Source organism: Thermobia domestica, chromosome 1, assembly GCF_964235325.1.
Source record: "Thermobia domestica chromosome 1, izTheDome1.hap1.1, whole genome shotgun sequence".
NCBI lineage: Eukaryota > Metazoa > Arthropoda > Insecta > Zygentoma > Lepismatidae > Thermobia > Thermobia domestica.
The window spans coordinates 138,055,737-138,081,258 of record NC_137454.1 but is presented as its reverse complement, the minus strand read 5'-3'; the positions used below and the strand labels follow the sequence as shown (position 1 = coordinate 138,081,258).

The 25,522-nt window shown below is 33.0% G+C and overlaps 1 protein-coding gene across 5 annotated transcripts in view; it reads left to right on the top strand.

Moving 5' to 3' along the window:
• Nucleotides 1-22,562, top strand: part of LOC145689511 (uncharacterized) — a 65,421-nt gene extending 42,859 nt beyond the window's left edge. For 4 of the 5 annotated variants that reach the window (XM_081763685.1, XM_081763690.1, XM_081763694.1 and 1 more), the window contains exon 5: nt 714-14,811. In XM_081763685.1, the coding sequence (XP_081619811.1) occupies nt 714-1,027 (314 nt within the window). In that variant the 3' untranslated portion in view covers nt 1,028-14,811. Of the gene's footprint in view, nt 1-713; nt 14,812-21,753 lie in introns of those variants that run through there. The other variant, XM_081763699.1, reaches the window with a different exon arrangement.
• Nucleotides 22,563-25,522: the final 2,960 nt, after the last annotated feature.

The window sequence follows — 25,522 nt, the reverse complement described above, 5'->3', positions numbered from 1 at the left end:
CATCAATAAAACAAATTCAGTCACCTAAACATCCATGTTTTTAAGTTGTCCGTACATGTTTAAGCGACTTCCTAGGAGTTAAGGTACTTATTTCGCTTGGTTTTGGTAGCGGTTTGGTCTTATTTCATTGTTTGTTATCAAACGGAATGTAGGATTTTTTTTTTAAATAATTAATTTTGGAAATGATATGAGTGCAAGTTTATTCTTTTCTTCAAAATCTATGTTACATCTGCAAATAGGCTCTGGAAATCAAAAGATATACAACAGGGAAATAGTTTCTAATAAATCTGTTTTTGCGAAATTTTAGCCCAGGTAAGAGGTAAGCGTGTAGATTCATGGGCTTAGATTTATTGAATTTGGATCTTTTTCCCCAAGTTCGAACCAAAAGCGTAATAGGAAGCAATAGAATATGGTGTTAGTTGGGTATAGTAACCCTTGATGTGGTTCTTTTAAAGTAAATTCAGGATTATATTTGGCCCAACGAAGCGTAATAATAATTTTTCTACGGCACGAAGATGTTACCAGCAATGTTAGCCCACGAAGCAATGTATAATTCTTAAAATGTACTAAAGAAGACAAGCAGTTGTTTACATATGTGAGGACAAGTTAAAACCACGGGTGCATAGGCCTGTTCAAGATCAGAATTTTATTATTCAGTATGGATCGTATTAATTCATTAAATAATTTTAAGAAATAACCTATTATTCTTGTAGGCCATTCTTCTTCAGATGATTCTGGCGGAGGGACGAGTGAGGCGGAGAAGTTCAACATTGGCCAAGGTCCACTTTTGAAGAATAAGTTATTTGCAACATGTTACATATGTGGCAAACAGCTAAGTAACCAGTATAATCTGAGAGTGCATTTGGAAACTCACCAAAATTTAAATCACTCGTGTAAAATGTGCAACCACGTGTCTCGCTCAAGAGACGCATTGCGAAAGCACATTGCATATAAGCATTCAGATGATAAAGAAAAATTTGTAGGTCGGAAAATGAAAGTGAGCTTCACAAATGCAGCCTCAGTGTAGTAGTTTGTTAACGTGTAGGCATGGCTTATTGTTGATGATGATGCTATTACCTGAATGAAAGGGCGAGCAGTTTAATATTTAAAAGAGATATGAAAGGAAAAAAGACATTCTTGTAGAATTAATGGTAACGGGCAATGTACTGCACTGCACTTTGTTTTTATTTTAAACTGGTAATTTAGAACTGAAAATTGCCAGGTGTTGAAAACACGCATATATTTTTTAGATACAATTAAAAAGAAAGAATGATTTTTTAAAAATCCATAATTGGAAACTAGTAACGTTTTCCAAGTAGTTGAAGACGTCTTTCAGACAATCGTTGTGCCTTCGAAACACTAATATACCAGTCTGTGAGATAACGAATAGTCATGTAGTATTTTCTTCTCTGCATATGTCAAACACAATGTAGAGATAAGGAAAATGCTGGTCATTTAAGCATTATTTATGTACGTAAATATATATATATACATAATATTGATATATATATTTGTATATGATTATGAGTAGAGGAAAATATTTTTAATTTTGTGACTGAGTCATTTGGGCATTATGATATTTTTTTCTTTTTAAGGAAGGATGGTGATTTGTACAGCTGTGTACAAACATTAGGCATTAATTTTAATAGTCATTTTCATTTTTACCATTCTACCTCAGTCGTTGAAGTCTTGAAATATTTCTTTACATAGTAACAGTTGAAATGAGAGAAAGAAACAGAGGATTTATTGAAAGTAACAATTAAATGCTGTTGTAATTTGTTCTTATTTACGTTGTTTTAATGCACCTTTTTCAATAGTGTGTTTATTACCATTATTATTATTATATTATTTCAAATGTAAATAATGCTATGGTTAAATAGAGTGCCAGTATAGGTTGTGCATGTATAAAAAATGGCACAGTTGCTTGTGTTCGAAGTGCCCATGTGACACAGTCTATTGTGCCATTTGTGTTCGTGTTTTGGGATAAGGATTTGTCGGCGTGTTATCAGGGTTTTTTTAATTCCAGTACCTCAAGTAGTCAAAATATATATATTTATAATCCACTGAGATCGTTACCAAAGGTAGTGTTAGTTAATTAGTGTTTTTTTTTCTTTTTGTGCACAAATTATTGTTAAAATTTAAATGTAAAATGTATATTCATATATAAAATGTAGATTGGTGGAAGATAGCAGCCGTAGCCAAAGCACGAAAATTTGTCTCTTGACTTTATTACACGTTATTTGTTAACTTTTTGGATACATAATTACATCACCTTTTGTTTGACGAAGGTGCCTTAGAATTATAATATACACTCAACAAAAATCAGCGCTTTAAAGTAGGATAAAGAGCTGTTAATCATATTGTTTCTAGCGATTCAGATACATTCATAGCAGAATGCACTTCCAGATTGCCATTTAATTATAAGGTATAACGGAACTTTGTTCTATTGTTGTAATGCATGATTGAAACACTAACTTATTTTTAAAGATTTTGTCTTAATAACTTTCCAATTAGTTTATCACACTATTAACATCCATTATCAGATGTACCACAAAACAGTGATAATTATAATGGAGAGTGGATAGGTTTGCTATTTTGTATAGCGACTAGGCTCAGTTCTACTTTGAAGTAGATAAATGTGTTCTTCGTGTCTTCATTTTACTCGTGATTTTTATTTTAGGTTTCCCCTCCTTTGCCTGTATATTATAAAAATTACAGTTGTTTCTGATCACATAAAATCAAGAAAATTTGGTATTATTGATATACGCGTGTAGTTGTGCAGAATACAAGGATGTATAATTAGAACTGCCTCAAATAATGAGAAACGTCGGGCGATACTTATCATTGAAAACATAATAATTCTCGGAAATGCTTGTGATAAAGTTCGTGAAATATTACATATTAAATTTCCCGCATGCAGAATTTTCAGAAAGCGAAATCACAGATAGTGGACTATAAATTGAAATATACATAGCAAACCTGTAATTACTTCTTGTTGAATGTTAAATAAAAAGAAGTAAATAAATAAATAAAAATAAAAACCAAAAAGTAGTAATTCAGGTTTTCACTATGGCACCATAATTTAATTGTAATATTTTTCAGAGTAGTTTTGCCGTACAAATATGGTTAATCAGTAGTAAGCAATACAGAATGTTGTTATTTAGATCAGAGTTAATGATCGAGTATTGCCGTAACTTTAAACTACATCGTAATCATTACATTAAGTCAGTGTAAACTACGTGGAAGAAGATCTAAACAAATAAGCAGAAAGGCGAAATTGCTCGAAAATGGAATCTGGATATGCCTCTGTCATGGATGTGAACTGCGCACCAATGTGTTAGTACAACATTGGTTTTGTTAATATCATTCAACTATTATCTATGAAACTTTGTTTTAGCCAGTAATTGCTACCATAATTCTGTATGTGTATATAATTTTAAAAGCGTTTTCGTGTAATGTTTTGTGTTTGTGCTTGTTTGTGATTGTTATTGTTTTGTTTAATCTACCACATAATTTCCTTTACAGTTTTCTTTCTGTATACCATTAATTGTGTTATCTTTTGAATTATACCAAAGATAGTAAGAATATGGGCATTACAATAGTCTCCTGTTTCAAATTTCTATAGATATTCGCATTACTGAAAATATAATTAGAGCATAACTGTTGTATAATATATATGTTATCAGTTATCTGTTGCAGTACTGTTAATGTGCCTTCGAAATACTATGGATTTCCCAGTATTGACTCAACGGATCAAGGATGGTTGTTGTGTATTTCTCTAAGTCAGTAGTAAACCAAACATATTTTTATCAACGTTATAAGTTTGCATTCTAATAAACCTAGTTGTATCTGTATGTTATTTAAAGGGTATTTTAGCCATAGCTGTATTATGATTATACTTCCTTTCTAACTGACCAGTTTTTGAAAACTTAATGCTTTTTAAGCGAGACAAGTTCTCCTGTATGATTATTCTTTTCCTGCTATATAATTGGATTGTTAGGTTTTAAACATTGTTGAATAATGTATTCATACTTCTTTCTTTCAGTTGTTTTTGTTTTGTTTTCGGATGTATTTGGCATTATTATTATTATTATTACTATTATTATAACAGTTTAAAGAATCGAATTGGCATTCTTGAAATTCTGTCACTTTTGTTATTCATTTCCAAATAATTTAAACTTGTTCCGAAGGTTACCAGTGATAACAATTCATCACTACACGCGTGTGTACATATTTCATTTGGTTTTATGAACTATATGTACGTTTTGTTACGTGAATTATCAGTGAACAATACTCAGTATGCATTGTGCTACAAATGCTTAAGCCTTCCGTGTGTTATATTAAACATATTGTTGTTTTAACGACGTCATGTTTTAGTTTCACATCAGTTCTATATCCAAACCAACAAGTTTCTTTCAAACCAACAATACAATGAGGAAATAAACACGCACATATCTTACGTTAGATGACACGTATTATACTTGCTACATCACCGTAGGTGATTTGATAATTCTTTTGTAGACTAAAATGAGTAGTAGGTAGATACGCCCACACACTGTCCTTATACTATGAGTAGATAAGTCAGTTTAAAACAATGTTTTTACAAAGAGAGGGGAAGCTAAAGGATGGAGAATACACGTTTGGACGAAAAATGCATGTGGATATTTGGATTGGTTAATTCTTCGAAATTTTCTTTCCTTCAAACTTTGTAAATATCAATTTAGTTTTTTTTTTTTTTTAATGTAGGCCTATATGACCGTATTCGTTTCTATCGCATAAATATTTGTTGAACTGTTTTGCAGCTGGCTCCACTGTTACATAAATATTTTAAAATAAAACTGTTGTTAAAATTATTGAAACTTGCTTGTATTAATTTCGTTATATTACATTCCGGAAATTTTGTTATAAGATCAATTTAGGTAATTCAGAAGATAACTTTTTTTTTTTTTGTTTGTTTGTTTGTTTGTTTCTTGCTCTTTCTCCTTGTTCTTTCATAATGGATCCGTAATATTCCATTGATGTGATGTAATAAGTTGTAGGTTTACATATGGTGAGAAGATTCAATCAATTTCTGATTTTCACAATAAAAGTAAATATTGTGCATCTCTAAAATGTGTGGAAAGAAAGTTCAAGTGTAATTTGCTATAGTTTTGTAACATTTTTGAATCTTGAAGTATTTAATATTATTTCTTAAAGTGAACGAAATAATTGAAGTGATCAATTAAGAAACCGGTTTATATTATTTACCGATCATTTAAAATGTATTCGTCTTAGCTGTTACTAACATATCGCCATAAAAGTCAGTAACATGACTTCCAGATAAGCACAGCTAAATACTCCAAAGAAAGATACATTTTCGGGTTGACAGGAATGTACAGACAAGATGTTATATGTCAGAATATTTCTTATATCACAATATATATTCTTTTCCGAGTGATTGAACTGAAAGTTGTGGATCAGTTTCCTTGTTTATATGCTTTATAAAGATACTTTTACTCCTAAACAAGTTGATACATTTTTTTTTTCTTTTTAAATCATACTTTTAAACACCAATTCAATTTCCTTGTTTTGTATGTCATCATCACTATTTTCATTATTATTATTATTATTTTTTTAATACACATACACACCGAACAGAAGCAGGAGATTCTGTAGGCAGGTTGTAAACATCTTAACACAAGGGGATGCTAAATAGATTTAAAAGGAAATATGAAACAGTAAACACATGGAGCAAATTTGACATTGCACAGAAACTTTAGTATTGGAAACGTCCTATAACAGTAAAGAATGGTTTTTATTATTATTGTTGTTTAAATCTTCGATTGTTGTTTTTCGTCGGTACGCTATTCCATTCTTTTTGGTTCTTTTTCTCTAATCTGTTGTTTTGCACTATTATTAATTAATTCTGTTTATGTTTTATGTAAATTTAAAAAAATCAGTTTTCTTATTTTTCTTTATTATTACTTTTTGGTCATCATTATGGTATATTACTATTAGTCAGTTGATTTTGTTGTCTTTAATTTTACTCACACGAGACTTGCCTTGTACGTAAGGTCCTAAAATGATAAATTGTACAGAATAATCTTTACGTACAGTAAGTGTTGATAGCAACTTAACGTATATGTGTTCTTGCAGTTGTTACTTAGTTCTAGTTCATTTACCATTATAGTGTTTTTTATTGGAAAATTCCGTTACTTTAAGATCGTTTATTTAACACCTTTTTATTTAAGATTTAAAACTTGATTGGTTTAACTGTTATATTTATGAAACTTATAAACTAGAATTACTAAACATTTCTGATGTTAGACTCAATACCAAAACTTTTGTTTTCTTATGTTTACTTACCCTTTTATCATTAAAAAGTACATTCGTTAATTTAATAATTATGATATATAATAACTTTTTTTCTGTTTTGTTTTGTTTGAGAAAACAGTATATCCATAGTCAGCAGCCCTCTTTATATTATACAGTATATACACAAAGAGAAATCCGTTTTTTAAAATATCACAATGCACTGTGCGTACCGGAGTTGTTGGTAGTCGACTAACATACACTCTCATTTGTTCCCCCTACGTAGGATCTCCGTGATTGTGTGATGGTCTTCCCAGTGTATGTAACTGGATATAAATCTAAAATTAGATTTAAACCTTTTCAAATAGACTATGTTAATATGAAGTTCGTTTCGAGATTATTAAAAGTGCAGTAAAAGAATCCATGGTAAAAGTCCAATCCGATAACAACATAACTACACTAGTTTAAATTTGAATGTTAATAGTGTGGTAATTGTATATCCAGGATATAGACATTTCTTCTCGTTGAACGGTTTTTATAATTAGCTAATGCGCTGATAATAATAGTTAACGCTGGACATCCAATGGAATGTCAACACTGTACGTTCAGCAGCAGAACAAATGCGTGCCTCTTCCTCTAATTTTTCTTTTATCATAAATGAACATTGAAGTCTTATTTTCAGAGGTTTAGTCCTTTTTTTCCATCAAAGAAAGCTGTTCTCAAATTGATCTGCTACCTCCCAAACTGTTGATAAGCATATATGTGGAGCGAGGTATGCGTTCTTGCTGGTCACTGTACGTATACTTTTTGTAACCTCAGATGGTTATTTGAAAATACATTGTTGGCAAGCGTGATAATGGAATATCGAATGCAGAGGATATCATCCGTGGCTTTTGTGTTAGGTCTCGAGTGTAGAAATCTGTTAATTTATTTAACATGATACAAGTTAATATTTGAATAAGAAGGGATATTAAAATTTGATTTCCAAGATTGTGAGCGAGTGGTGTCGAGAATGGATAATACGTTGAGTTTTCCTTCACGTCTTAAGTTGGATATTGTACTATCCCTTTTGCAATTTACTAAACATTAAATACGTAAATTAATGTACATCTTTTTAATAAAGTGAGGTTGGAGAAATTCTGTGTGAAACGCCACACAAACATTTTTCTAATAAGGCCTGATATGGGATTTCTGGGATTCGATATATGAACCAAAGAACGCAATTTTATTTTCCAGTAGTAATATAGAAAGCGTTCACTCCAAACTTAAAAATCCTTTATCGTTCATAGTTATCGTAGCATATTGATTGAAGGTCTTGTAAGAGTTTCAGTACAGTTGATTTAAACGTGTTAAAAAGAAGGAAATTGCACTAACTCGTGTATTTATTGTTCCTGTTGTTATAGGATCTTTCCGTTTTTATGAAATCACTTGTTGGATTAAAGTGATGCAGAAAGCGTCGCAAAACCAAAACACAAGAACATATTTTGTAATAATAATAAGAGAATGAATTATGTTCTCACTCACTTTATGTTCTTGATGAAATTTAATATCGAAAGTTATACAATTATTATAATACCTTGGCGTGCTAAAAGTGCGATCGTGGCCTTATTTACAGCGTTTTTTTTTTCTCATCACAGAAAAAATTAAAATCTCAGGTGAAAATAGGTCCATCCACGAATACAGTCATAAAACTTTTCCTCCTTACTTGTTGAAGACATAAAAATACATTCATTATTAATATTGCATTTTCTATAAACCTGTTTGGTCAGTTCGTATTTTTATATATAATCACTGCACGTGATTATTGTTGAAAACAATATGAGGTAGGTATATATGTATGAAGTAGACATATTCATGTAGATAGAACTATGCTGCTAGTTGAGTTTTTTGTACTAAGTTTGTGTAAGTAGACTTACGATGGTCTCAGTAATATCTTGTCATCATATATAGTAGTAGTTGTAGTACTTAAAAATATATATTTTCTGTGACTTTTAATATATTTCCCAAGGTTCAGTTGCCTTGTGACTTCCGGCTGCTATCTTACGCCATATTTAGTCGTTTTGCCATTGATAATTTTTCCCAGTTGTATTTTTTTAGTCGGTAAGTTATTTAGTTTTTTTAGTGATTCATGAGCACTGTATTTTTTTCTCTTGAATTCATATAAAGGCAAAGATTAAACTATTTTTCCTTTAATTAGTACCATTATTATTTCTTTGAAGGAAGTGCTGTGATGATGATGATGATTTGTATGTGAATATATACATATAGTGTGTGTGTGTGTCTAGATTTAGTGTAGAAATTTAATTTCATGTTTGTAGAGCTTGACCAATACTGTAAATTGGTATGCACATACATTGGTTCTTTCAATTTATTCTATTTTAATTCTGAATAGGTTAATCAGTTATATGAGTATGTACGTATACTTTTTGTGTTTGGGATCATTTCTTATGAATTGTTGTAAAGATATGCTGAGGAAGTATAGTTCGTATTCTGTTAAAGTGAAAATCATTTGATTGTGGATTACGCAAGAACTGCTTGAGAAATCGTAAGAACTCAAATATATATAATGCGTAGACCGCTTTTATCTTCATTAATTTCACTTGTTTTGTACGTGCGTATAATTGTACATAAATAGAAGTAATTGTGATTCGCGTTCCGTTTCTAAGTTCATTAAGTTTCTAGTTGTAAGTATTATACCTGTGCCGAATGAAAATTGTGTTTGGAACGTACAGATAATTCAATATATTCGGTAATATTTCTTCAGTAAAATTTGCAATAATGTACTAATTATTGTAGAATTAAGAGTTTCAGAATATCATCTGTTATGAACGAAAAAAAAAAAAAAAATCAGAAGTGTGTTTGGTCTTGCAACATTAACACTAAAATTCAGTCTATAGTAGTGGAATTCCTAGATCCGTACAAATTTGAACATTATCTATCAAGATTTGTTGAAAGAGACAAACGGCGATTGGAGTTGTTTTTTTTTAAAATAGATATGACAATATTCTCTGGAAAAAAGAAGCTTAATTCTCTCTCTTGCACTCTTTCTCTCTCTCTTTCTGTGTCGATGTCGAGAGAGAGAGAGAGAGAGAGAGAAAATGAAAATGAGAATTATTGGAAGCTGGGCGTGAGGAACAGATTATCAGAAATTAGTTTAAAAACATTGTGACAAAGCAGAAATAGGTAACTAAAAAAAGAGAAAATAAACTTTTGTAAGTACTTCTATTATTGCTTGTATAAACAAGGGTTAGCAAGAAGCGGAAGGATAAGGAATATTAAACAAAATATTAAATTGGCATCCAAAGTGGTTTTCCATTATTTCTATTGTGGATGCCACTGTGGTGCCAGATTTGACGCTTTTAAATTATTATTTTAGTATTATCCGAAAAAGTCTCAGCGAAAGTTTGTAGTAGTATATTTGTATTTGTATTTTGTAATTTTTAAAAACTAATTTCTATAATTAAAAATATAAATTCCGATATGTAGTGAATAATAATAATAATAACAGTATCGTGTGTCAATAGTAGATTTCACTTGTTCTTGAAATCAAGTTTGATTTCCATTTAGAGCTTTCGAAATATTTACATCGAATTTCTATATGATTTCATTACACTTCAGTGATCATTAAACTACGATGTTAATGTTGATTACCACTGCGATTATTTTAAGACTTTCATAATTTATTCTTTAAGTTGCATATAGACTGTGGAAGAAATTTTATTAAATCAGATAATAAAACGTTTCAGTAACTTATTTCTTATAACGGGCATTTTAATGTGGAATGACAGATAAGTATATTTTATAGAATGTATTAGTACGTAAAAGTTAATTTGACTTCCTCAGCATTGATCGAGATTGCATGTATATTCGTGAAATTCTGTGGAAGGGATGGGTACTAAGTATGTAATTACAAGTTGTGTGTAATTATTTCGAAAAAAAAAAATATATATATATCAGCTAAGAGTTACCTTGTTCTTGTCATACGAAAATAAAATCATTTAAGATAATAAGAAAAGTTTTTCGGGTAATAAAATGCCACATTTTTGTTCTTGTTTAATTTGTTACATTAGCAGTAGATGTAGTAATCTTAATTTCACTTGTTTTATTATTATATTTTATTAGTGCTACTAGGGTTAAAGCTATATATTTATCATTATTTTACTGTTTCCACTATATTTCTTAATATTATTTGGTGTGGATTATTTAATTAGGTGGTTGTATTGTGTTCTTTTCTTTATCGTGTGGCTGTAGAAATAAGTCTACACTGTTTATCTTATAAGTGATGTCCTGGAGGTTTGTTTTTTGAGTTTTGAAGTACAGTTAGAAAAAAAAAAAAGTTGGTCAAGCTCTTCTAATTTAGTTTCGTATTTACTTCGGACTAATTTAATCTTTCATGTATTTTTTTTTAATACCGTAGAAAATCGTTCCATCCAAAACGTGGCCTTGTACAAGTAAATTATTATTATTTTTTAAAAAGTTAATCCATTTAATACATATCTTTATTCATACCGAGTGCCTACGTCGTGTATATAATTATATGATGTTCAGTAATGTATATAATTAAGGCACTTTTGGGGCAAAAATTCATAAATCACCAAAATAGGTTCTGTGTTGCTTAAATGGCCTTACTTCAAAATTGCGCACGTTTCGTAATTGATATGTCAAAAGCGTTTCTCAATCAAGTGCAGTTTTTTTTTAATAGTAATAAAACTTGTTATTTAATTAACAAAATAACTAGTTGATTTTTCTCATTGAGTTGACTTTGAACTAATCGCTGTTATTTTGATTTTTGTATATAAGTAATTCTGTCAACATTGTGGGGGAGGGAGGGGGAATACAGGTTTGATTTCCGGCAGGAACTCGTGGTTCGGATTCCACGTTAAGCTGTAGGTCGAGGTCTAATATAACATCGCAGTTCGAAAGGGACGCTAAACTTTAATGCAACAACGGGTTCAAACCCTGCTCCCGCCAAGTGAACTTTGTGGTGGACAAACACCGTGTGCGTGGGTTTTCTCGGGGTTCTCCCGTTTCCTCCTACCTTCTTCATTCCACCATTTCATTCATTTCTCATAATCACCGTCTCCTTTAGCCTAACCGGCATAACCGTGGGACGTAAAACTCAGATTTCATTTCATCTTTTTTTTTTTTAATGCAACAAGCTTTCAGTATCTACATTCTGTTGTGAAAGTAATCTTCTCTCTTAATTGTTAAACTGGTTGTGCTATTGAATATTGAATATATGTAATGCAAGAATTAATTAGATATAAAATTTCGTTTTTGCCCCAAAAATGCTTTAATTTTGTGAGTAATATAACGCAAAATAAACTATTGCATGCGTTTGTGGAACACATTTTGGAACTGTCATAATTGCAATAAAATTTGTTCTGATAAATGCAGACAGAAAATTCAGTAATGAATGTTGTAGTACTGGTGACGCAGTGTCTGTCTTTGTTAGCTGATGGTCCAGACTGATTATTATTATACGTAAGTCGTGTTACGCTTGTAAAATTTTAAACCATATAATGGCCACAAAATTGCTTGAAATAGTGGTTAAAAAAAAAAGTGTAAAGTGCATTTTGGATTGCTTAAAATTATGTGGTAAAAAGGAACAGAAATGATGTAAAGTGCATTTTGATTATGTTATGAGTTATCCTTGTGCTAAATATTATATATATTAATTCTGAATGCACATAGCACGCTAGGTTCATTTAAATCTTTTGATATTAGTATACGATTTGAGATGTTAAATTGTATGAAAGTTGAGGCAAATTCACCATATCAGTCAAATTCCATAAATTAATTTAAATAGAGCAATAGTTTCATTCCCTACAGATGCAGTCATATTAATGGTTTTATCATAAAACTGTTTTTTGTTCGGGCTGTAAGTCACACTTGATAAAGGAATTAAAGGAACGAGCTGAATTAAAAGGAGCTATGGATTTGTAGCATTAGGATGCGTTCTCAGCATCATTAGCATCATGTTGAATCGTTGCACGTCGTCTTGAATAGAATATAATTAAAGAGAAAAATAGAACATGAACATTTTTTTTTTTTTTCTATTTAGTCGACTTTTATAACATATATGCAGACTGTTTCTAGTTTAACCGGTTAAATTTTGTAATAGTCGACATTATTTCAATACAGTAAAATGTAAGATATTGAGAATGTACCGAAAGTTGAAGCTGATCCAAAATGCACTGCACAGCACTGGACAATTCATGAAAGTGCTATTTCACTGCAACTACCAACCGCGACGTGTAGCAGTCGCCTTGCGGTCCATGTGATGTCAGGTATTTAACTGCCAGTTGTCACGGTTTCAGTTTAAACGTAAAAGCACCTTTAGATACTTCATTACATTCCCCGCCACTTTCATGAATATTTGTGAACAATGCCTAGATAATAAAAGAATGTCGCATACTTAGAATATAAGTTTATTTTAGTATTTACAAAATGTATTTGAGGAATCAGCAGACAATTTTACATTTTCTCTTATGGCTTACATACTGCAGGATAGAGTTTATGATGCCGTAGTCCTCTGGTTCTCAATTTTCTGTAATTCATGAAAAGTTTTGAAAACTAATACTTTGTTTAGAGAGATTCTATAAGTATTCAAGAGATTGCTTACCAGAAATATATTTTTCATTGTTATTATGTTATTAACAAAAATTCAGGAAAAAAAAATAAAGTTGTGGGGAACATAATGAAGAACCATATAGTTAATTAGCTTTGAAATACAGAAACGTAAGTGATAGAATGTGTATTCCCAAATAGTTTATCACGGTTTTAAATCAGTATGTCCAGGATAAAGAAATATTAAGTAGATAAATGTTAAGATGGTTTCATAGTGAATTGTATTGTACTTCTTTTGGAAATCAACGTATTTGTTACATTGCAAGAGCACGACTCATTTGAATGTGTGATGTATGGTAGTGATTGTTGATTGATATCAGGAATATACAACATGTATTCTTCGGCAAATCTTATTTTGTAGTTTTTGACAAGTGTATTAATTGAAGTAGAACCAGAAGTATGATAGAAGAGTACGAAAACTGACCGCATATTGCTTATTTCTGTAGTTGTTCTGTAGGTATATTATACTTTTCGTGAAAATTTTGGTAAGCGTTTGGTGAATAGTAATGTATTCCGAAAGTGTGATATTAAATGAACGAAGAAAATACCATAACAGATATTCAGTTTTAGGAGCGCATCTACGAGAAAATCAGACCTAATTCTTATTAACACGAATTCTTCAGTTAAAAAACGAAATAAAGCTAAAAGTAATACATTTGAACATGTATTTTGAAGCTGCGAACTCTTTAGGTATAGATATTGACAAATTGTTCATACAAAAGTGACTTCCTAAGTTGTGGTACCATTTAATACTTTTTTTTTTTTTTAAGTGATAATACTAGTTTAACTCTACAGACCATCATTACAACATAAGATTTTTTTTTTTTATGTATCAAACAATAGAAGCTTATATAAAGTTAATAGTGTGGTATGCACAAAACTAGGAACGTCTTGCTTACAATTATTAAGTATATACTGTTCTACAATATGATTTGCACTATGTTGTAGCATTTTGTTCTTGAAAATACTATTCATAAATTAGATACAATCACCAGCAAGGATGCGTGCTTGTTCGTGAATGGTATCTTGTCAGTAGCTTTAGAACGAATGGATGAAGTTAAACATTGTTTTGCTTAGAGTACGTAGTTCTCTGTAATTTGCCAAATATCTCAAATTCATACGTTTTCAAGTTAGTGACAAGAGAACAAACATGCGACTATTGATATTGTTCCATGTATTTTAAGTGTACTTTGGAGTACGAAATTGTAAATGTGCATTGGCGAAGATGCAACATAATATAATAAGATGTATATTTTTGATTATGGCAGTCCGTGTTTCATTTTTTGAAGGTCCGATTTTCTTTCGGAAGTTGCTCATAATTGGGTTTTAAATTATGTGTTAATGATACAATAAATTTAGTAATCAAATGTTACTGTTATTTGGTGAGCTGATTTAACAAAAGTTGAAACTTAACTAAGTTAGTTTGAAAAGTCATTGTTATTTGTACCTGCTTGTCTAGTTTTAATTTCATTTTTCCACAAAGAAAGTTACTATAATCTTGTTTGATTACCAGGGAATGAAGTTAATGTATGACACCAAAGTCAAAAATCTTGTTAAAAAATATCACAGGTGTGTAGTGTTATAGTCTTGGTCCAGTCAAATTGTGATATAGTTTTTCTCCCTGTTTTATTGTTTTATGGGTAGTTTTACATTTTGCTGTTTCTATTATGAAGCTTAATGGCCAGTGTGATTTTTTTTTTTTTTTTTTCGGGTGTGATTTTGTTTGTGTTAGTTAATATGCTCATTTTTCCCTATGGTATGTTGTAAGGGTTTAGTTTACAAAATGTATGTTCGGGTACGTTAGAGGTGTGTTCAGCACTTTGATTGATACAAGTTTTCACCAAACGATTCTATTAAACAATAAAGAAAAATTCAAGAAAGAAAACACAAGATCGAGTGATGTTTCATTTGCCATTTCTTTTTCATGAGGATTTGAAACACTGTAACAATACTTCAATTTTTATTGACAAGGAAAAGCTTTTACCATTTCTTTACTCTCACGAAACCTACCAAAAGAATTAAGATCTTATCGAAGTATTATACACATTTTACGTACTGTTTCCAGAACTTAATACTAAATATGGCCTTATTGTTAACAAGGGAGCTTTTTATGATATTTTTTTCGTACTACTATTTCTTTACCCGCAGTGCTTCAGAGCCGTGTGTTTTCATTTTAAGATATTTTTTTTATTATTCCATTTATTTCATCAGTAATATTCATTGTACCCAGGAAGGCCTAGTCCAAATTGTGGCGTGGCCCTATAATCCAGCCCTCCTGTAATAAGGTACGGAAAGTCGTTTGAGGTTTATGGTAACGAATTAGATCGATAGGTTATTTTAGTAGCAGAGAAGATGGCTAGTGTATATATATATATATATATATATATATATATATATATATATATATATATATATATATATATATATATGTGTTTGGGGGGGGGGTCATATGGTTCTGGAAAGTACCATTATCGGAGGGTCATCTTTTATCGTCCTCATAATTCCAGAAGTCGTTCTGACTGGGTACGTAAAAATGTGGAATGTTTTTTGCGTTGCTTTACGGTTGGTAGTTACTGCTATAATGACAAACGTACACTACGCAAAGTGGACAAAAAGGCTAAAATCAAAGCAGTGTATTACCAGACGAACATTTTAGAGCCACTATACCGCCATGGTATTCCATCCGTATGTGGCAGCGTTGTCATTCCCCAGGATAAGACGTCCAGTCATACGGTGAGGTCAACGCTGACTTACATGGAATGGATGCTACGTGAAACAGGAATTCAAACAATTCCTTTTACAGACATTACTGTGAAATCCATGGATTTCTGTGAGTTCCCCTTATTGAAACGTGGCGTCGTGGTATTTCTGAAGTTGGTAAGTTTAAAATTCGTTACCATAAACCCGAAATGATGATCTGTGGTGTAGTGAGAAAGGGCTTGTTCTGTGCGAGATGAACTTCCAGAATGCACCGGATTTCAAATACCAGTGTGATTCGAAGCTGAAGTAAATAGTAGATACTATGTTTCTTAACTTGGTGTTGCATAAGGACATAATACAAAATCATTCATTCCAGATCAAGCTTCCTCCGTTCAATTTACAGATACCAAGGATAGAAGGGTTCGTCTTACATAACACGATGCAGATAGGTTATTTGTTCCAAAGATATGCAAGATGCAGGAATATCCCATTATCGGTGTTACTGCACATAGTTTGCTTTTATATCTAAATAGGTTCTATTGCTCAAGAAGCTAGTGAAAGAATTGGCGAAACTTTAATCGAGCTGAACATGATGTTCTATTAAGAATGGAAAAAATGTCTTTATTTTTGTTACCTAGAAAGGTATTCGTTTTAAAAATATGAAATTTAGAAACAATTTATTCTCATTTTTTCACGAAATGCATTGGTATAGTCAGTTGCAACATTTATTTACACGTCCTACATGTTTTGTTATCAACAATTCGCAACGATTCAACGAATTTGAATGTACCTTTGGAGTGGAGAGAACATTCTTCGTTGGTACTGATAATTATATTCTAATAGGCCATTCATTTGGAGATGAATGAGAAAGGAGCATGTAGGTTGCATTTACTCATCTTTACTGGTGCCTACACAAGCAAATTAGACACCTTAATTTTAGTCATGTTCATGTGTGGGTGTCTTATTGCCTGTCGTAATAAATTATGAGCCAAGTAAAATTTGTAATGAATATGCATTACGGATTAAACTTTCATAGAATATGAATGTTTCATCTGTGTGAGGAAGTATCTATTTATTAGCACGACGTACGTCGGTAGCAAATCGGTTCGTATGTTACTTACGTCGGTAGCAAATCAGGATGAATTTTGAGTAAATTTTCAGCTGCAAGTGTAGTTTTCTTCAAGCTCGTTTATTGGGGAAAGGGTGGGTTAATGTTTTATGAAGTAAGAAGTTGTTACAGAGAGGAAAACTACGTTCCGAATCAAATAACTGGAGTTTTTCAGGTGTTTGTATGTGTGTTTTTAGGTGCTAAGACTGTATATAGTATGTACTCCTTTCCGCTTTCCAAGCAGAATATTTTTTTTTCGTTGTGAACCAATTAAATGTTATTATATAGTGGAAAAGTGGCAATTTATGTTTGGTCGAAAGTCTGCGTTTTGAAACACACACATTATGCTATTTACACATAAATTGTATTACTATTTCAGGTTCACTTGTGCTTATCTAAAATCCTATACAGTGATGACTCAACTATTTCACCAAACAAAATATAAGTCGTCGTTTAACACTGGTTTCTTTTTAAAAATGGAGAACATAGGGATCTTTTATAGGTGTTTCATTGAAAAATACGGGAGGGTCACATTGACATTGAAGTTGAAAATATTTTTACTTACGATAAAATGACTCGGAAAATTCACATTTGAGGCATTTGATCAAATAGTTAAGGATAACGTTTGAGAGTTAAAATGTGGAAATCGGATTAGTTTGATTTGAAATTCCGATGCAGTAATTGATATTGATACAAAAATAAAGTTCTAGTATATATATATATATATATATATATATATATATATATATATATATATATATAATATAATATAATATATAAATAAATTAAGAAAATCAGCAAAGACATGGCGAAGAAGTTGTGCTATTTCTGAAACAGTTTGTAATGCACTGTGAAATCACTCCACAAGCAATACTCTTCTAAATCAAACCATATCTGAAGGCATAAATATCAACCAGGTGTTTGGTACGGCCAATCGCCATAGAACCCTTGACAGTGTCGCCCAGGCATCTCAGGAGTTGGCATTAGTCAGTCAAACTCACCTGATGCCAGAGGCAATGTGCGAAGTGCTCACAAAGAGCAGTTTTTGGGGCCGTTCTAGGTGAAAAGATGTTCATAAGTACAAAACCCCGGAAGTTATGGCTGGACTTTGTCCAGCGCTACAAAGACTTCACTGTGGCATAATGAATGAAAAAAGTTGTGGACGTGGAAGAAAGCCAGAGGTAGCCTTCAGGAATATGTTCTGAGCTTGGTGGAGGCAACTTGATGTGGAGATGGCGATAATGACTAGTCATGGCTTGAGTGATGGATGGTTGAATGAATATCTGACAATACGTCGGCTTCGTGAAGACGAAGTTTCTATCGAATTTTGAGCAGTGCCAGGTCAACATTCTGAACGTTATCTTCCAGCAGGATACTATCTGAAGCACACTGCTGAGTCACCATTGAATGGTTTCGAAGGAAAGGATTTCATTTATTGGAGTGACTTCTACAATTCCTTGACCTCAATTCGATTGAACAATGTGGGTCGAGGTCAGATCCTTGGCTTCGCAGTTGGGTGATTGTACGACTCTATAGATGAATTTTGGAGTTGCACAGAAACTGGCAGGAACTATGTTGTTCTTGCACGTGGGCGCTCTAGAATTGATGCCTCGAAGAATTCAGGCTGTCACCCATGCCACATTTGTATGAATAAGGATGTGAATTAACTGAAGTAATTAAAATAATCGATTTTATTAAGTGCCTTATTTTCTTTCCTTGAGCATGCTGCATAAGATTTTGAAAATACACCAAATATAGTTTATTTTTAATAAAATAAATTTTTGTAAAGTATCGTTTTTAATTCGTTCCTAACATAACCTAAAGCTATGTAAAGAATAAAGTGACGGTTTGTTCTTTGGAAGGGTTTATTTGGTCAAGTAGTTGAGTCATTGTGGGTGTAAAATAAAATAAAATAACGATAAAATAGACGCTACTTTCACCTCATCATAACTTATCTATAGTGAAATAAAACCTAGACCTGTTCTTGACACGCGGGAAGAAATGTACAAAAGAAATACATAACAACATTGGTTCATAAAGTAAGTTTTCCTACTATAACAGCTTCTTATCACATAAATGGTTCATAAAATAAGATTTCGTACTATAACAGCCTCTTATCAGATAACCCTAATATTAGTCTTCTGCATTACCGCATGATTACATAGTTTTTCATACAATGTCGATAGCCACTTATTGATTGAGACACTTTGCATATGTCTAGCATAACAAGGCAGGGAGAAATGAAAGAAGGAAGAAATGTAATAAAGTGATTTTAATGTATAGTGGAATGTGCAGCAAGTAATTTTTGTTCTAGTCTCTGCATGTACAATTTCGAAAAAAAATTATTTACATTTTCATTTTTGGCTTGAAAATAGACTATAAATTCTTGAACTAATACGTGATCCATATGAATTCACCTTGGAAGTTTTGAGAATAAGCTAATGACACACCCTAGTAATTGATAAGGGATGTCATTCCCATTTGTTAGGTTCTTTAGTTTAATAATTCTGTATACGCAAATCATAGATTATGAATATATATATATTTCGTGTTTACGATGGTGCCCTTTAGGTTAAGAAGAGCAAACCATGCTGATAATAGTCTTTCCAATGATTTTCCCCCTTTCTTTTATTTGTCCTTAAAGGGGAGCTTGTCGTATTAACACGTTGTTTGTCTTTAAAGAAAAGCTTGTCGTATTAAGAAATGCATATGGCCAGATAATATTGCTGTACGTTTGAAAAGAAAAGTTGAAGTCTCTTCAGTTCAGTTTTGTTCACAGTAGAGCCAAATACTTCGTACTGTATGTATTGTACATCATTCATAAATGATAGGGAAGAACCAGATGGTAACTCGTCCAGAAAGTTTGTGGAAGAAACTGTTGTGTATAGTTATTGAGAATGTAATGGTAAAAAACATCTAATGGGAGAAGTAACTAGAGGAAATACTTCTTAGTTTTGAAAATATTGTCGTCCTTCCCTCTACAACATGGTTTCATTTGAAACTTAAAACTGGTAAAACCATTTGTATTAAACTCAGCAGTTAGTTCTTGATAGTATTATTGTTATTTAGCCTTTAACAAAATGCAGTGACTAAGTGAAACTGTCATATCGTCTAGTCTCATAAGCTTGAAAGCATATTGCCAGTGAAAAGGAGATTACATGTCTTGCTTGACCAGTGGTTCGATACCTTATGCAGATCATTCCTATATATATATATATATATATATATATATATATATATATATATATATATATATATATATATATGGTATTAATGAACTATACTGACAAACTTTAGGAAAGTGATTCCTTATCACAGGCGGAGCTAGGAATTGTCTGCTGGAGGGCATGGGGGGTAACCCTTTGGTCGGTCTCGGAAGTCTTGGTAGGTGGCATTTTCATTTTTTGTCAACGCCCCCCCATAACTCCGCTCATGTTCCTCATTATATATATATTATAGATCATGTGGTGAAACGTCTCGGAGCTAGTCATCTACAAATGTGGAAAGTACATTGCAGTATGCGTTATTACGAATACGAGACACTGTGAAGCTGGCAGTACCTAAAACTTTCGACTTCCCGCCGACACATGCCATGTTCAGTGCTGTCAAGGCTTACTTTTTGCCTACCTTGGACTCAACCTTTGCGATGTAGGGAATCGTTGTATACCCATTGCACATTGCTGAAATATCCATTTTTGTATGACCTATGTGTAACTTCCATAGTCACTCCATGGTTGTTCTTGTCCGAAATAACGCTTGCAGTTGTTTCCATGCTTTTGGACGGTCCAAACTCAAACTATGCACCTTTCCCTACAAGTCCACGTGAACTTTTTTTGGTGAGAGGAAATCACCTCTTACAAGTTGTCGGTATAGTTCATTAACCCTTTCAGCCCTGATTTTTTGTGTACTCACCGATTTTATTTTTATTTTGTCTTATTCTTTTTGACTTAACAAATGAAATACAACCGTCATTTTGTATGCAGGTGTCATGTTTTGAGAATTATACGGACGTAAAATTTGCGTTCAATATGGTTGAAATACGTATATAAAATACAAAATGGCATTAATCGAACACATCATTGTGATCTACAGAGTTTAGAAACTCAAAACACATCCCCAAAGCAGGAAGAGGATTTGTTGCAAATAGTTTTATTTCGCCAAGAATAAAACAGCCTACATGGCTGAGCTTTGTCCATTGTGATAGCCCCTGCAACTACTCTACAAGAAATGCGCGTAGCTACCTGACAAATGATGAAAGCGCCAGAGAAATAGCGAAAAATGATTTAGAAAAGTTCAAAGAATACTGACATGAAAACCCAGCAATTTTGAATCCTCCAGATCAATTATATTAATCTTGATAGTATGATTGTTATTCAGCCTTTAACAAAATGCAGTGACTTAAGTGAAACTGTCATATCGTCTAGTCTCATAAGCTTGAAAGCATATTGCCAGTGAAAAGGAGACTACATGTCTTGCTTGACCAGTGGTTTGATACCTTATGCAGATCATTCCTATAAGAATGTACACATATGTTACCACCAGGCCGAAAGGGTTAATGCCCTGTTATATAGCCATGATAGTGTAATCAGTGAAGCGTTTACCTAACAACTGGGGACCCAGTGGAAGTGAGTCCAAAGCGGCTCAGGAGTTCACCCATCTCCGTAAAATGGGTGTGGGGGTAAAAGCGGCTGAAATGTGAGCTGACTATTACCTTCTATATGGCCGGTTTTTATAAAGAATTGAATCTAACCTCCACATAGCCTTTGGGTTTCGTATGGCAAGGCGTGCCTTTACTTTTTATTGTAAAGTTACAGTCATAGGAAAGAAGAAATATACTTACAAATTCTCAAAGCTTTCAATGTGATTTACTAATCCTTTAACCAACATTGCTTGTTTAGGACATTTGTTATGTGCCATACTTCCAACCAATTGCGTTTTTCCTTGAGCTAATAGTACCTTGTATTAAATAAGAAATTCCAATTAGTAAACAGTAGTTAACGCTCGCTCCCTTCTTTTGCTGACAGGTGTGACCCTCATCCCCAAGCCCAATGTGCCCCTGAGTCGACAGAGTGTAAACTGTCCTGTGTGCGGGCGTCTAATATCGCAGCAGCGGAACTTGAAGCAGCATATGCGAGTTCATCAGCCACCGTCCGCCCTTGAAGAACAAAGTGTAGATCCATCTTCTACCACATACTTTGACTACAATCCCAATACACAAAGTAACAATTTCGAGGGCATGACCTTCTAATCAGAAAGCTATTCCGAGAGAGATGTTTTTAAAAACACACCAATGCAAATTACATTTCATCATCTTATTTTTACTCGAAAATAAGTACGATGCCTGTAAGTGGTTAGTGAAGCAGTTTCACGGATTGGTACATTTTTGCTGCAAGAAAGGAATAGTAATGAGTTTACGCAAAATGAATATATATCTTGAAAGTTTTAGTGATTGTGGAAAAAGGTTGAACAAGTGGTAAATTATAATTTTCAAGCATCTCTTGGGTGAAATGCTAGTTACTTTGTGGTGAAAGTAAATGTGGAAGAAACCGTGTGTTAGAAAGAAATGAATTATAATTACAAACGCTATGTAAATTTCTTTTTAAACATGCAGTAAAAATACACATATGCATACAACTCAGTTTGTTTATACGGAAATGTTGCATATTTCTCTTTAATGTATTCAAGAAGGTGTTCAAGTGATATCTTTGAAGGCAGGTATATTCTGAGCGAAATATTATTCGAATATAGGAAAACAGCAAGCAGAAATAAAATTAATTATATTAAGCTACGTATTTACTTTAGCTGCCATATCCTTGTTTGATTACTTCTACAAATAATGATTTTTTTTTTCTATTTTACAAAGTCTGTAAAAGATTAAAATTACTGCAGACCCCGTCTCCAAAAATGAGAGAGAGAGAGAATGAAAACTGATTAGCTGTATATACTTTTACTAGAAATGAGATTATCTGAGTTTCTGAATCCAATAATAGTCATTGTCGAAGGGAAAAGGTGTATAACAGAGATGGGCACCCTCACTCATTTTTGCCCTCAAGAGGGCCGCCCTCACCCTCATTTCGGTAGATGAGGGTGAGTGTGACAGATTTCATTGAGGGTGAGGGTGTCTGAGGGTGAGGGTGGGAGAGTCGATTGAGGGTGAGGGGGGTTGAGGGTGAGGGTGAAGGCGTCGATTGAGGGTGAGGGTGACGGTGAGGAAGTCGATTGAGGGTGAGGGTGAAGGATTCAACTGAGGGTGAGGGTGGCTGAGGGCGAGTATGAGGAAATCAACTGAGGGTGAGGGTGGCTGAGGGTGAGGGTGAGGGAGTCAACTGAGGGTGAGGAAGTCGATTGAGGGTGAAGGTGAATGAGGGTAATGTTGAGGGAATTGATTGAGGGTGAGGGTGAGTGAGGCTAAGCGAAAATGCCCATCACCAGAATGAATTCCTGAAGGATGTTTGCTTGAAAATTATTTATTTGGGAAATGGTTGAAGAAAAAGCAGTTTCCTGCGAACTTCAAATAGAGTAGGGCCGCGCTGGCTCAGTGGTAGAGCGTTCACTTCTGGTGCTTGGGGTCCTGGGTTCGATCCCAGCCCCCGCCAAGTTAACTTTGTGGTGGACAATCACCGTGTGCGTGGGTTTCCTCGGGGTTCTCTCGTTTCCTCCCACTTTCTTCATTCCACCATTTCATTCATTTCTCATCATCAACGTCTCCTTTAGGCTAACCGGCATAATCGTGGGACGTAAAACTCAGATTTCATTTCATTTTTCAAATAGAGTAGCAACCTGTTTGGCACAGTCACGTAATTAGGCCACAAAACATCAGTTGGTGCAGTGTACGAATTAATGGGGATGGTGAAAGGGATATTCCGTGTGACAAAAATTTAATTCCCTCCCAGAAGAACATTTTAATTTTTTCCCCTCTCTAGTATTTTTTTCGAGTGGTCATATAGCTAGAAAAGAAAACATATTTTATGTAACCAAACAAAAACATAGCATTTATGTCTGACTTAAAAGAGGTTATTAACATTTTCGCAGTCGTTAGAATCACATACTTTGTTTCTTGGAATAGTTACTTACTCATGCGGAAAACACATTCTTTTTGTCAGAAGCAAACTATAGAGGCTCGAGAGGGGTGGAAAGGTCACGAAAATTCTGTAATTCTTGGAAAAGCATTCCTTTTAAGACGTGTCATAGTCACAGGTTCTCATAACATTCGTTGTAACGGATGGTCTATAATTTAATAGAATGACGTATTAGCTTCTACATGCCTGCTTAGCAGTATATATATATATCGTTTTCACCACTGAACTTAAAGTATTTTAAAATTAATTGATAAGTTTGAGATTTGGTTGCCTGCTTAAATGTACAGTACACATCATGTTTTGCCACTCCCATACAGAAACATAATTAGTGGTTAGTTCAACTTTAAATAATACAAATTTAAACTACTGTTACTTATTTTCTAACTTTCCTCATCACAAGTCTAGTGGTTAGCGTGTGCGCCAGTGATGCACAGGGTCACGGGTTCAATTCTCGGTAAGCGAACACAAGGACTTAATTTTACCTTTATTCATTTGCATTAGTCACCCGTCTCCTTTAGAATAAAGGGCATAGCCGTAAAACCTTAAACTACTCATTCTAATTTCGTATTTAAGGAGCTTGGCTTACCAACACTTCTTGAGGGTAAGGGATGGTGCGTGAGCGTGGCTGAGGGTGAGGGAGTCGATTGAGTCGGCAGTCGGCCGAGAGAGTAGATGTACTATTTGTAATGTGTTATAATTATCCACTTGAAGAGTGTGACACATTTGAGGCTGGTTTTGGAAATGGAAATGTTTTTTCCATATATTTTCATGAGTGATGTTTGAGGCTGGCATTTGTATTTGTTGTCTAAGTAACAAATTCCATTGCATCTTTTTTTTTTTTTTTTTTTTTTTTTTTTTTTTTTTTTTTTTTAAAACATAGAGTAAGGAAACCTCTTGAATTTACAAGGTAGGAAATTTATATAAAGTCTTTTTTCGAAAGCTACTCTGAAACAACGGTGTGTCGTTTCCCACAACTCGATTTTGGTGTAGTTTGTCACAATATTTTTATTCAGGATATAACAGTTCCTATTCCAGTAAAGATTAGCACATATCTGACGAAACAGCTAAATATTGCCGGGGACTTATATTCGTATTGATCCCTTGCAAAAAAGTGGTGAGTGTTCTTGTCTTCGGGACGAGATAAGTCTCATACAATCTCGCTGCTGAAAAAATATTTAGCTCCAAATAAACACGAAACATCCTAAATTTCATGATAACTTCTCTTTTAACGGAGTCATTTATATTAACTCATTTTATATAGTGTACTTTTATATACTTAAAGTAATGTATAGATGAATCGAAAAGTAGAACCACATTATGCTTATCATTCTCAAATGTATTACACATAACTTCTAGACTCAATGTGGTGTTATGACGTAAATTTTATACTCACAAACATCTTACTTGAGCTTTCATTAACTTTAATATTTGTTCTTTTAGCAAAATACAGGCTATAAAATTGTAAGTCAACTGTTGTAAAAGATCCTATAATTGGGGATGATCGTCCCTGTTGGAGTTAGATTGTTAAATAAATAAAATAAAATAAAATAAAAATATAATCAACTCGCCCTTTCAAATTTTCTATTCTTATATTCGGATTTAACAAAGAATTGTTTATATTTAACGTATTCTAGCAGGACAATGTGTTCTCAAGCACATAATTAAAAATAGAGGTTGCTCTTGAGGGAAGTTACACTGGTAAAAAAAAATAGTT